This window comes from Narcine bancroftii, chromosome 2 (assembly GCF_036971445.1).
Source record: "Narcine bancroftii isolate sNarBan1 chromosome 2, sNarBan1.hap1, whole genome shotgun sequence".
Classification (NCBI taxonomy): Eukaryota; Metazoa; Chordata; class Chondrichthyes; order Torpediniformes; family Narcinidae; genus Narcine; species Narcine bancroftii.
This window is the reverse complement of record NC_091470.1, coordinates 15,664,944-15,677,943: the sequence shown is the minus strand read 5'-3', so window position 1 is coordinate 15,677,943 and position 13,000 is coordinate 15,664,944. Positions and strand designations below refer to the sequence as shown.

General features: G+C 38.9%; 1 protein-coding gene and 1 long non-coding RNA gene across 9 annotated transcripts in view; one reads left to right on the top strand and one right to left on the bottom strand.

Moving 5' to 3' along the window:
• Positions 1-13,000, bottom strand: part of gtf2a1 (general transcription factor IIA, 1) — a 97,799-nt gene that overhangs the window by 59,789 nt on the left and 25,010 nt on the right. For all 8 annotated transcript variants that reach the window (XM_069915984.1, XM_069915978.1, XM_069915979.1 and 5 more), the window contains exons 2-3: positions 6,772-6,873; positions 1,243-1,453 (exon numbers count right to left, since the gene is read on the bottom strand). In XM_069915984.1, the coding sequence (XP_069772085.1) occupies positions 1,243-1,453; positions 6,772-6,873 (313 nt within the window). The remainder of the gene's footprint in view (positions 1-1,242; positions 1,454-6,771; positions 6,874-13,000) is intronic.
• Positions 8,017-11,136, top strand: LOC138752253 (uncharacterized). The gene is made up of 3 exons (XR_011350448.1): positions 8,017-8,231; positions 8,749-8,863; positions 9,133-11,136. It is a non-coding gene; the product is annotated as an uncharacterized lncRNA (long non-coding RNA).

The following is a 13,000-nucleotide window of genomic DNA, read 5'->3' as shown; positions in this document are numbered from 1 at the left end:
TATAAACTAGCCATTCTTAACAGGAACCCAATGGCCACCTCCCACATTTCGGGGTGGGGGGGGAAGCGCATTTAAGTAAAAGCTTTGTTTCCTTTTCATCTCACGTAACATTAAATTTTTTAATGCTTTTTATGCAGTCGGTAGGAGAGAAGTACAGAAGAAACCAAACTTTGCTTCATCGGGAAGGGGGGGGGGTCAATGAATTTTAAGCTGAGTCCTGGGGGGTGGGGCAGGGGGAGTTGATAGCTAAGAAAAGGTTGAAAAATAACTAGTATAAACAAAAGGACAGACGATGTAACAGCGACATTGCCCAAGAATAACTACAGTGAATTTTTTTTTTTCACTTCCTGAGATCACTGCTCTATAATTTTAAGCAAGTGCTTAATTTTAATTCCCTTGAGGGGAAATTGACTTGATAAGGTTGATGGTCAACTTTGATGCGAAGTTAAACTAAGAGCCAAATAAAACCAGCAACTGACCTGATGGCAATGATATTGAAATGATTAACACTTTTTTTTTTAACCTTGCCTTATTGCCATAATTGTCAATAATTTAGGCTGGTTCTCACAAGGGAAAAGCAAGAAAAAATAACAAGATTACAGTACTTCATTAAACTTTCATAGAACAGATCAACTGCAGAGACATGCATGCAGAATGTTTTAAAATTATTTGCACACAGTATGAGAAAACTTGCATATGTAGAACCTCCATCTTGACCTCAGGATCTTCTAAAGCACCTCGCAGTTTGTGAAGTGTGGCTGTGATAAACGAAATATGGGGACCCAATCTGTGCAGAACAAATCCCTGAATGGCTAAGCAATAATGACAAAACAGTTATTTTTTTCCAGACCTTGTTTGAAGAGTAAATGTTGGTCAGAACAGAACACATCCAAATAGAGGCAAAGGGCCTTTAAAACCAACTGAGAAAGCAGGCAGGGCTTTAATTTAATGTTTCATTAAACAATGCAGAACTCGAGCACAGCGTTGAGGAAGCGAGTCTAGATCAACCGCTCAGGTCCCCGGAATGGAACGTCAACCAACAATCTACCAGAGAGTTGGGAAAAATACCAGCCGAGTCTCATGTGACATGAGAGCAGCCCAAAAACTAAAAGGGGGAAATGACAAGAGGCCATGCCTTCTCGACTTAATGAAACTCACATCGTGCACCTTTGATGTTTTTTTGCACTGCAACGTTCCCCAAAATTTTAACATCCAACACCCCACATCAAACGGTTTCCTTACCCGAATTAGCAGGGATGGTGAGCACTTGCTGTGTCTGCTGTTGTTGTTGGCTCTGTTGTTGGCTCTGTTGTTGGCTTTGTTGGTGGTGGTGGTGGTGCTGTTGTTGTTGTTGTTGTTGTTGTTGTTGCTGCTGTGCCTGAATTAAAATCTGTTGCTCCTCTGAGTGGAAACCATCCACGGCCTTCGATTGCATCAGTTTGTTCTCCCAGAGCTGAAACAAAAAGGAAAATCTAGCATGGAAGTTTCAGCAAAAGAAACGGAACCTAAGAAAACAGTCGCCCAAGAAATAACCAATGAGGTTGACAAGAATTCCTGAGCTCTGCCCAAACATTTTCATAACTGAAAAGGTTATGAAAAGCACATTTTAAGCAGAAAAGGGAGGAAGGGAAGGAGAGAACAGAAGGGAATGCATCAAGGAGTATATATGCTAAAGAAGGCTTTCCCAAACTGGGTTCCTTGGAACCCTGGGGTTCTGTGGAAAAGAGTAAGGGTTCTGTAGAAAAAGTGGCAGGGAGTAAAATTCAAAAATATAAAAGTAATATGATACCTGTTTTTTAAAAAAAAAAATACTTATTTCTTCTGCCCTTCATTCAATTTGTTTCTTAAGGAATCCAAACTTATTTGGGACGGCAGCAAACTGAACCCTCTCCTCCAGAAAAAAAAGGTGCGATGAGGCATCAACAGCGCAGACGACGCTTAGCGCATCATTTTTAACAAATGAAATCCAAATTCTTCATGCACTGGCGCGAAGCTAGCGAAGGAGCTGGCTATATTTTAATGATATTCCACGTTGACATTCTGCATTGTGATAAGTTTATAGTGGTGATGTTTCTTTTTGTGTGATTATTGTAATTAGTTTAAATGTGCAATATTATGAACAATATCTTGATAGTTTTTCCTTATTTTCACACATGTTTTAACCCATGGTTCATGGAATTAAAAAGGAAACTAAAGAGACAGGATCATTCCTCTGAAGAGCACACTGAAGTGTCAGTGTTTTTTCACGAAGAATCTTTGAAATAAGCCTGTATCTGAAAAATTACGTCATCAAGAAATGGAAGTATGATGACAATTATTTGTCGGTTGAATTCACTTCAGCCGGGAATAAACAATGTGTTTTATGTGGTAACATTCTGTCTGCTCTGCTCTGCATTCCCTATTACCATTTTCTACGTCTTTTCAATGTTGTTATTAAAGATGAGGGAAAACAGGGATTAAAAATTGGGAAATCTCTGAAATTCATATATTTTAATGCCAGGAGTATTGTAAAAAAGGTGGATGAGCTGAAGGTGTGGATTGATACTTGGAAGTATGATGTGGTAGCGATTAGTGAGACATGGTTGCAAGAGGGATGTGATTGGCAGCTGAATATCCCTGGGTTTCGTTGTTTTAGGTGTGATAGAGTCGGAGGGGCAAGAGGAGGTGGGGTTGCATTGCTTGTCAGGGAAACTATTACAGCGGTGCCTAGGAAGGATAGATTAGAGGGCTCGTCCACAGAGGCTATTTGGGTGGAACTGAGGAGTAGGAAAGGAGAGGTTACACTTGTAGGGGTGTATTATAGACCACCCGGAGGGGCCCGAGACCTAGAGGAGCAAATCTGTAGGGAGATAGTAGATATTTGTGATAAGCACAGGGTTGTAATTATGGGAGATTTTAATTTTCCACATATAGATTGGGAAACACATTCTGTGAAAGGACTGGATGGGTTAGAGTTTGTGAAATGTGTGCAAGATAGTTTTTTTACAACAATATGTAGAGGTGCCGACCAGAGAAGGAGCAGTGTTAGATCTACTGTTGGCAAATGGGATGGGTCAAGTGACGGAGGTTAGTGTTGGCGAGCACTTCGGGTCCAGTGATCATAATGCCATCAGCTTCAATGTCATTATGGAAAGAGAGAAATCAGGGCCAAGGATTGAGGTTTTTGATTGGGGAAAAGCTAGATTTGAGGAGATGCGAAAGGACTTGCAGGGTGTGCATTGGGACAATTTGTTTTATGGGCAGGATGTAGTAGAGAGATGGAAGTCTTTTAAAGATCAGATTTTGAGAGTGCAAAAGCTTTATGTTCCTGTTAGGTTAAAAGGAGGGGCAAAAGGTTTGAGAGAGCCGTGGTTTTCAAGGAATATTGGAAACTTGGTTCGAAGAAAAAGGGAGGCGTACATTAGATATAAGAAGCATGGAGTTAAGGAGATGTTTGAAAGATACATTGAATGTAAGAGGAATCTTAAGAGAGGAATTAGGAAAGCTAAAAGAAGGTACGAGAAAACTATGGCAAGCAGGGTGAAAACTAATCCAAAAGAGTTCTACAAATATGTTAATGGTAAGAGGAAAGCTAGAGACAAAATTGGTCCCTTAGAAAATCAGAGCGGAAAACTGTGTATGGAGCCTAGAGAAATGGGGGAGATATTGAACAGTTTCTTTTCTTCGGTATTCACTAAGGAGAAGGATATTGGGAGATGTGAGATAAAAAAAGCAAATTGGGTAAATATGGGGAATATAGAGAGTACAAAAGGTGTAGTTTTAAGGCTTTTGAAGAATATAAAGGTGGATAAGTCTCCGGGACCAGACGGGATCTTCCCCAGGACATTGAGAGAAGTGAAGGAGGAAATAGCAGAGGCTCTGGCGGTAATTTTCCAAATGTCATTAGATATGGGGATAGTGCCGGAGGATTGGCGCATTGCGCATGTGGTTCCGTTATTTAAAAAGGGTTCAAGGAGGAAGCCTGGCAACTATCGGCCTGTAAGTTTGACATCTGTGGTAGGTAAATTAATGGAGAAAATTCTTAGAGATAGTACTTATAAACATCTGGATAGACAGGGTCTGATCAGGAGCACTCAACATGGATTTGTGGGAGGAAGGTCATGTTTGACCAATCTGATTGAATTTTTTGAAGAGGTGACTAGGAATGTGGATGAGGGTAGCGCAGTGGATGTTGTCTATATGGACTTCAGTAAGGCCTTCGATAAGGTACCACATGGAAGGTTAGTTAGGAAGGTGCAGTCTTTAGGTATAAATTTTAAGATAGTCAAATGGATTGAACATTGGCTGAAAGGGAGAGGCCAGAGAGTGGTAGTGGATAATTGTCTGTCAGGTTGGAGGCCGGTGACCAGTGGTGTGCCTCAAGGATCTTTATTGGGCCCATTGTTGTTCGTTATATACATTAACGATCTAGATGATGGGGTGGTGAATTGGATTAGTAAATATGCAGACGATACTAAGATAGGTGGAATAGTGGATAATGAAGAAGGTTTTCAAGGATTGCAGAGGGATTTGGGCTGCTTAGAAAAGTGGGCTGAAAAATGGCAGATGGAATTTAATGCTGATAAGTGTGAGGTGCTTCATTTTGGTAAGAAGAATCAGAATAGGACATACGTGGTAAATGGGAGAGCATTGAGGAATACAGAAGAGCAGAAAGATTTAGGAGTGACGGTACATCGTTCCCTGAAGGTAGAAACTCACGTGAATAGGGTGGTGAAGAAGGCTTTTAGTATGCTGGCCTTTATCAATCATTGCATGGAATATAGGAGTTGGGAGGTGATGTTGAGATTGTATAAGACGTTGGTGAGGCCTAATTTGGAGTTCTGTGTGCAGTTCTGGTCGCCTAATTATAGGAAGGATATAAACAGAGTGGAGAGAGTGCAGAGAAGGTTTACCAGAATGTTACCTGGGTTTAAGCATCTAGAGTATAGGGAGAGATTGGACAGATTAGGTCTTTATTCTTTGGAGCGTAGAAGGTTGAGAGGGGATTTGATAGAAGTATTTAAGATTATGAAAGGGATAGACAGAGTGGATGTGGATAGACTATTTCCGTTAAGAGGAGGAAAGATTAAAACAAGAGGACATGAGTTAAGAATTAAGGGGCAGAGGTTTAGAGGTAACATGAGGGGGAACTTCTTTACTCAGAGAGTGGTAGCTGTGTGGAATCATCTTCCGGGAGAAATAGTGGCGGCGGAGTCAATTGTATTATTTAAGAAAAGGTTGGACAGGTCTATGGATGAGAAGAAGATGGAGGGTTATGGGCATTGTGCAGGGAGGTGGGACTAGAAAGGGGTGTTTGGTTCGGTGCGGACTAGAAGGGCCTAATGGCCTGTTTCCGTGCTGTAATTGTTATGTTATGTTATGTTATGAAAGCAGATTTTCATATTATGCAACACAAAAAAACAAAATCGACTTGATGTCGCTCCTTACATAAAGATACAACTATCTAATATTGTGCCCAACATTAAGAAGATCTGTGATGGCTAGAAACAATTTCATTCCACCCATTAAATGTAATTTAGAGGCAACAAATAATTTCAACTTGGAGAATGGTAAATTTATTTACTTTCTTACTATTCTTTTTTTTATATATATATATACCAGTGGCACATTTCTTTTTAATCATACTTAGCTCAAAAAATCTGAAAAATACTAAAAATTAATAAATATTACAATTTCTTAGTAATACAGAACTTTTGGAGGCAAAATAAAATCTAAACAAGTTTTTTGAGAATAAATATAAAAAGGATTCCACTTTTTCATCACACATTATTTAAATTGAAAAGTAAAAAGATTAATTCCCAAATCATACTCATTTCAACCTTTTTTTTAAAATTTATCTCATTCTTATTGTGACTTGCTAGGGTGTTTCTCTTGATTGCAACAAGGGAGCCCTGTACTTCCACAAACCGTTCATGAAGATTAGGGTTCCACCATTTCCACTAAAAGGGTTCCATGAGCTAAATTGTTTAGGAAACCCGGTGCTGAAGAGATAACGTGCAGACAAGAAAGGTGCAAATGGGACTAGCAGAATCATCACTGCTGAATTAAGATGCTAAACTCAAGAGTCTGCAACGTGCCTGTTCGAAAGGTGAAGAGCTGTGCTTAGAGTTTATGAGGCAATGCAGAGAGATTAAAATGGGGTGCAGAATTCGAGTGAGAGGTGTTTTGAATCTTGGGGGTCCTTCAAAATGTGTTTGGTCTCTCCAATGCAACATGCTAAATTGAAAGTAATAGAAGTCAATTTCCCTGGGAGAGAGTGGGCCCCTGGATGACGAGAAGTGAAGAAGCTGAAGTTGCAACTTTTGCCCAATGAAAGAGGAAAGTGCATTGGTTGCAATGGATGAGCAAACGATAGAGAACATGAACCTTTTGACAGCTATTTGTGGTTTGTCAAGGCCAAGAACCACGTGGAAAAATATGCAAAGGCTCCTTTCACAACATAACATAGACAAGCAAATATCTAAAAATGAAATAATTTTCTTAATCAAGTTACAAATCAGCTTGAATGAAAGTCATTGCAACAGCAAAGAAAATCGATCGTTCATCAATAATTGTGAAAGGTTTGTATCATTAGCCTAAAACCTAACCAGCAAAAAAAGAGACAAAATATAGAGATTTAATTTCATATGTTAGGATTATTGTGTGCCAAAAATACTCATGTCAAAACAATGCTCCTAAGCTGAAAGAAGAGATCATCAAAATGTAAATGAAATAAAACGTTCTAATTAGTTCTGCCTGAAAACTGGCATGGAGTTTTAAATAAATACCTACCGTTTTTAATTCTATAAGAACTTGCTCATCTACTCCTTCATCAAGGAACTGTTCCCGCACATCATTAATTACGTCTTCAATCACTGATCTGTAGAGTTTAGGCTACAAGTAAAATAAAAGGGATTAAAGAGTTAAAATTATTCTTTTTTGGCAACAGATATTAAACTAACTACCCAAAATCAGTGATACCAAAATTCTTTGGAAGTTTCCCTTTAATTTCCACCCCCCCCCCCCCACCCCCACCCCCCAAGGTATCTGGATTTGCAACAGATCAGTGGAGTGAATAATAAAAGATGAACAGAGATAAACAAATTTCCTAATAAAGGAAAATCCAGGACAGCCCCTATATCACTTTTCAACCTTTTAAAATTCATCTTTCTCAACAAACAAGTTTAAATGCAGTGTGGAAATATCCACATAATGCATCTTAAGCATTCAAAACTCACCTGGCCAGAGTTATCAGTATCTGCTTTTCCCAGGTATTGTACAAGTTAATATTCTGCACTGGAGAATGCAAGTGTATGGTCCCAAAGTAAAACACCATCCTTGACAGTTTCCAATAAGTGACTTTTCTTTGAGAAGCTGGATTAACTCATGATTAACGGGCCATTTGACCATCAAGAGGTGAAACCAGTTTCATTCACAAATAATGTATCAGGTGCATTTTATTGTTGCTTTAACGAATTAAAATGAGATAACATTCTCAAGACCACAGTGATTTTACAAAAGCTGCTTGACAAAAACAGTACTACATACAAATAATTTTTCAAAGATTTAACAGATAAAGACTTCTTGCAAACTAGATGCTAAAATTGTCCACCAGTCGCTGCTTGCTACTAGTCACGCAGCCTGCCCAGTTCAGGTCACTGACTCAATAAAGCAGCATCTACAATTCAGAGGACCAAGAAGCCATTTTCTTCCCCCCCACCCCAACAACTCCAGGATGACTAATACCCTTTATATACTGAAAAGCTGCATTACTGCTGTATATGCAACCCGAATCTGGAAGCTGGCTTGCTTGTCCACACAGAAGAAAATCTGGGTCAGTCAGTCCTTTTAAACAAAAGTTGGCTTCCAGAGCAGAAGAGTCAGGCTGTGTAGCACAGCAGCATCAGTGTCCAGTATGATGTAAAACACACGACGGGAAGTAACATTGCTCTGTACACAATAATGATGGTGCAACAGCGGATGTGTATGCTAGCAATGTACATTCTGTGCAATCTTGGAACGCAAGCATCATAATCAACTTTATTAAGCATGCAATCTCGCAATTGTATGAACGTGTTTGTGGAATCGGAAAAATGTTCGAGAATTTGAAGAGAAACATGGAGCAGTTTGAGCCAAAAAGCTACACGGATCTTAGGTGCCATAAAATGAGAACTGGTTCTTCAGACTCAAATTGGGCTGGTATCTGATAGAAGAATGTGGAGGAGAGAAACCACAGGGGCCCATGTTCTGGGGTAATGTCCTCAACAATTTTGATGAAGATTAGTGGCGGAGTCACTTTCTTATGTCTCAGAACACTCGACTTTGTCTTGGAACTCTGAGTCTTATCTGAGGCGCAAGACTTGCACTCTTGTTTTGTGGTGGTATGTTACCCCATGTGAATATCAATCCATCAGTTGTATTTTTGGTGTCAGTTCGCCATAGTGTTTGCATTGGTATGTCAGGTTACCGGAGCATTGAGGAGGGCCCTTTCTAAACGTTTTATTGAACTGCCAAGTGGTGCACGTCACCAGGAGACAATGAACGGATTTGCAGGACAGGGGTATCCAATGTGCACTGGCACCATCGATGGCCATCGTTGTCCCCTTTGATGATGCACAAGCCTACTACAATCGGAAAGGGTGGCAGTCTATTGTTCTTCAAGCTGTTGTTGACCACGACTGGCAAGAATCTTAGCCTGAGTTAAAATGATCTACCTTGATCAATGAGCATGTTTTATATGCCAATCTAATCATTCCTTTGTTTTTCCAGCTTCACAGATGTGTTGGTGGGTTGGACTGGCCACACGCATGATTTTCGAGTTTTAGCCAACTCACCCATCTACAAAAAGGCTGAAGATCAAGGCGGGCACCTTGTCCCACGTTAAGTAAGTTTATATACCCCAGTGCACTGTAATGTTTGTGTGGATCACACAATAAATTGTGTTTTTATTGTCACATGTAACCATATAGGATGTTTATATGTTAAGCTGAAGGAATGGTTTGACTGCCTCTACTTCAAATGAAACTTATGACAAGTTCAAGGGTCTGGTTCTATCCTGTTATTGTATAGCAGACACTAGAAAACATTAGTGAACAGATTGTGATTTCAGAGGTTGCATAAAATACTTATAAATCTATATTGCTTTGCCCACAGAAATCCAGAACTGTTAATGAAGTGGCTGATGAATGGGTTCACTAACCACCACACACTCGATCAATGGCAGCAAAACTTTAACCATCATTTGAGCTCAGCAAAAATGATGGTAGAGAATGCTTTCAGATTTCTCAAAAGGACACTGAAGGCGCCTGCCCAAGTGACTTTGTACAAACATGGTTGTTGCCTGTTGTATATTACACAATATATATGAACTCAACAAGGAACACTTCTTGCCAGAGTGGAACACTGAGCTACCCGATCTTCCTGAGCCTGAACAATTGCTTATCAGGGTGCACAAGCAGACAGTCACCAGGCGATCTGTGAAGCTATTATGTCCATTCTGTAAACATAAGCAAATAAACCCACAAGTAACATCTTTTAGTAAATGTTTATGGTACAGGTCAGAAATATGTAGTGCATTTAAAACATGTAAAGAACAGTAATAGAGTGAAAGAACAACTGGAAATGACTATTTATAAGAAGACACCTATTACAATGTTCAAAAGTCGTAAGCCACAAATCAGTGTGGATTAATTTTAAATCACTCCAGCAGCTGGAGAAAGGTGGACAAGATGACTGATATGCTTCATCTGTCTGAGCGAAGCTGATGTTGTCATGTGGCGGAGAATAGTAATGGTGCCTCTGGGATACAGGTGCACTGTCCTGAGGTGCAGGAGTTTGATGCAGGGCACTGTTGTACAGGGGCAGCCATGAGGGAAATCCACTCCTTATGTTCCCTCTGCCTTTCCAGACAAAGGCATTCCCTCTCCACCTCCTCATTGCCCAATGAAAGCAACAGATCCTTCATCTCCTTTGCAATGACCTGTGCCTCAGTTAGTTTCTACTTTTTGGGCTGCGGCTTGCTTCCGAGAGAACAACATTAGCAAGATGGGTCCTTATGAGCAAACGCTCAAGACACATGAGAACAATGGTAATCACAAACCAAAATAGTTTTTTTACCTGGCTGATCATGACCTGCAGCTTGATCAGTTCTAATGATGGCATCCGTCTCCAAGCCACTAATGTCTCCTGCATCAGCACTGCTGCTGGCAGTGGGAGATACAGCAGGAATGGGCTCAAGGGAAGCTGGATCTTCCATGATGCTCCCAAGAGCATCATGGCACAGGTCCAAATAGGGCCAGTACAGACACCCTCTGCCACTCCTGCCGTTAGGATGCATGATTTTTTTTTATATACGGAGGCTTTTCAACTTTGTCATTACCTGGGTTTTGCTCCATTCAAAAGCGCAGTCCCCGAATTCAATGGCCAGCCTCAGTTCTTTCAATGCCCTAAGTATTAGGAGCTCACAGACCTTGTGACCACCCCAGTTGCAAGACACGGTGAGAGCCGAATGTATCCTGACCATTGCCAAGATCGTTGCTGTCGGTTAATTTTAAAATTCCCGCACTTATGTCGCACGCAAAAGACATCACCATGACATCATCTTTCCTCCCCGCTTCAACCTGGCGACACTGTTCACCCTTTTAGTCTGGGTCCGCTTCACCTCTGACACTACCTACCTTGACAGGTAAAAGCTGGTCAAGTTCAAACCTTCCCAATCTGCCTTCGACATGTTCACACAGCTCGGCGAATTTCTTGAGCAGCATTTTTTCTGCTGCCATTTAAAAGTTGCTTCGATTAATTCTTGAATGGAATCTGGCATCTTTGTTTATTCAGTCTTTTTTTTTTAAATTTTTTTTATTTTTCACACCATAAATCACATTAACCATGGTACACACTTTTTCCTTTTCACACATATACAGTGCCATTTTCTCCCCCCGCCCCCCCATCCCACCCTCCCTACCTCCCCCCTCCCGTCCATTTAAAGTATAAAATCTAGGATACATTAAACCAGTCAGACAATGTTGTCATTCAATAAAAATACACCAGAAATTCCACTGAGTCCATTCTTTTCATTTCCTTTTCCTTCCGTTAACTTAGGAAGTGATTGTCCCCGGTAGGTTTTCGCTATTGTGTTTAATGTAAGGCTCCCATATTTGTTCAAATATTTCAATATTATTTCTTAAACTATATGTTATTTTTTCTAATGGAATACATTTATTCATTTCTATATACCATTGTTGTATTTTCAAATTATCTTCCAATTTCCAGGTTGACATAATATATTTTTTTGCTACGGCTAGAGCTATCTTAACAAATCTTTTTTGTGCATCCTCCAAATCAATTCCAAATTCTTTGTTTTTTATGTTACTTAGGAGGAAGATTTCTGGATTCTTTGGTATATTGTTTTCTGTTATTTTATTTAATATCTGATTTAGATCTTCCCAAAATTTTTCTACTTTCTCACATGTCCAGATTGCATGAATTGTTGTTCCCATTTCTTTTTTACATCGAAAACATCTATCAGATACTGTTGGGTCCCATTTATTTAACTTTTGAGGTGTAATGTATAGCCTGTGTATCCAGTTATATTGTATCATACATAACCTCGTATTTATTGTATTTCTCATCGTTCCAGAGCATAACTTCTCCCATGTTTCCTTTTTTATCTTTATATTTAAATCTTGTTCCCATTTTTGTTTAGTCTTACCATTTGTTTCCTCATTCTCCTTTTCTTGCAGTTTAATATACATATTTGTTATAAATCTTTTGATTATCATTGTATCTGTAATCACATATTCAAAGTTACTTCCCTCTGGCAAACTCAAACTGCTTCCTAATTTATCCTTCAAGTAGGATCTCAATTGGTAATATGCCAGCGCTGTATCTTGAGTTATATTGTATTTATCTTTCATTTGTTCAAAGGATAAGAATCTATTTCCTGAAAAACAATTTTCTATTCTTTTAATCCCTTTTTTCTCCCATTCTCTAAAGGAAAGGATATCTATTGTAAAAGGGAGTAACTTGTTTTGCGTCAATATTAGTTTTGGTAATTGATAATTTGTTTTATTTCTTTCTACATGAATCTTCTTCCAAATATTGAGATGATGTAATACTGGAGAACTTCTATGTTGTACCAATTTTTCATCCCATTTATATAATATGTGTTCAGGTATCTTTTCCCCTATTTTATCTAATTCTAATCTAGTCCAATTTGGCTTTTCCCTTGTTTGATAAAAATCTGATAGGTATCTTAATTGTCCGGCTCTATAATAATTTTTAAAGTTTGGCAGTTGTAACCCTCCTTGTTTATACCATTCTGTTAATTTATCTAGTGCTATCCCCGGTTTCCCCCCTTTCCATAAAAATTTCCTTATTATTTTCTTTAACTCCTTGAAGAATTTCTCTGTCAGTTGTATTGGCAATGCCTGAAATAGGTATAATATCCTTGGAAAAATGTTCATTTTAATACAGTTTATCCTTCCTATTAGTGTTAGTGGTAAATCTTTCCAATGCTCTAAATTGTCCTGTAATTTTTTCATTAGTGGATAATAATTGAGTTTATATAGTTGGCCGAGATTTTTGTTTATTTGTACACCTAGGTATCTTATTGCTTGCATTTGCCATCTAAATGGTGATTCCTTCTTAAATTTTGAGAAATCCGCATTATTCATAGGCATTGCTTCACTTTTATTTACTTTGATCTTGTAACCCGACACTTCTCCATATTCCTTCAATTTCTTATATAATTCTTTTATTGATAGTTCTGGTTCTGTTAAGAATACTATAACATCATCCGCAAATAAACTGATTTTATATTCCTTGTCTTTTATTTTTATTCCTTTTATATTATTTTCTGTTCTTATCAATTCTGCTAGTGGTTCTATAGGTAACACAAACAATAAAGGTGATAGTGGGCATCCCTGCCGTGTTGACCTGCTTAAGTTAAATTGCTTTGATACATGTCCATTTACTGTCACTTTCGCTAATAGTCCCTTATATAATGCTTTAATCCAATTAATAT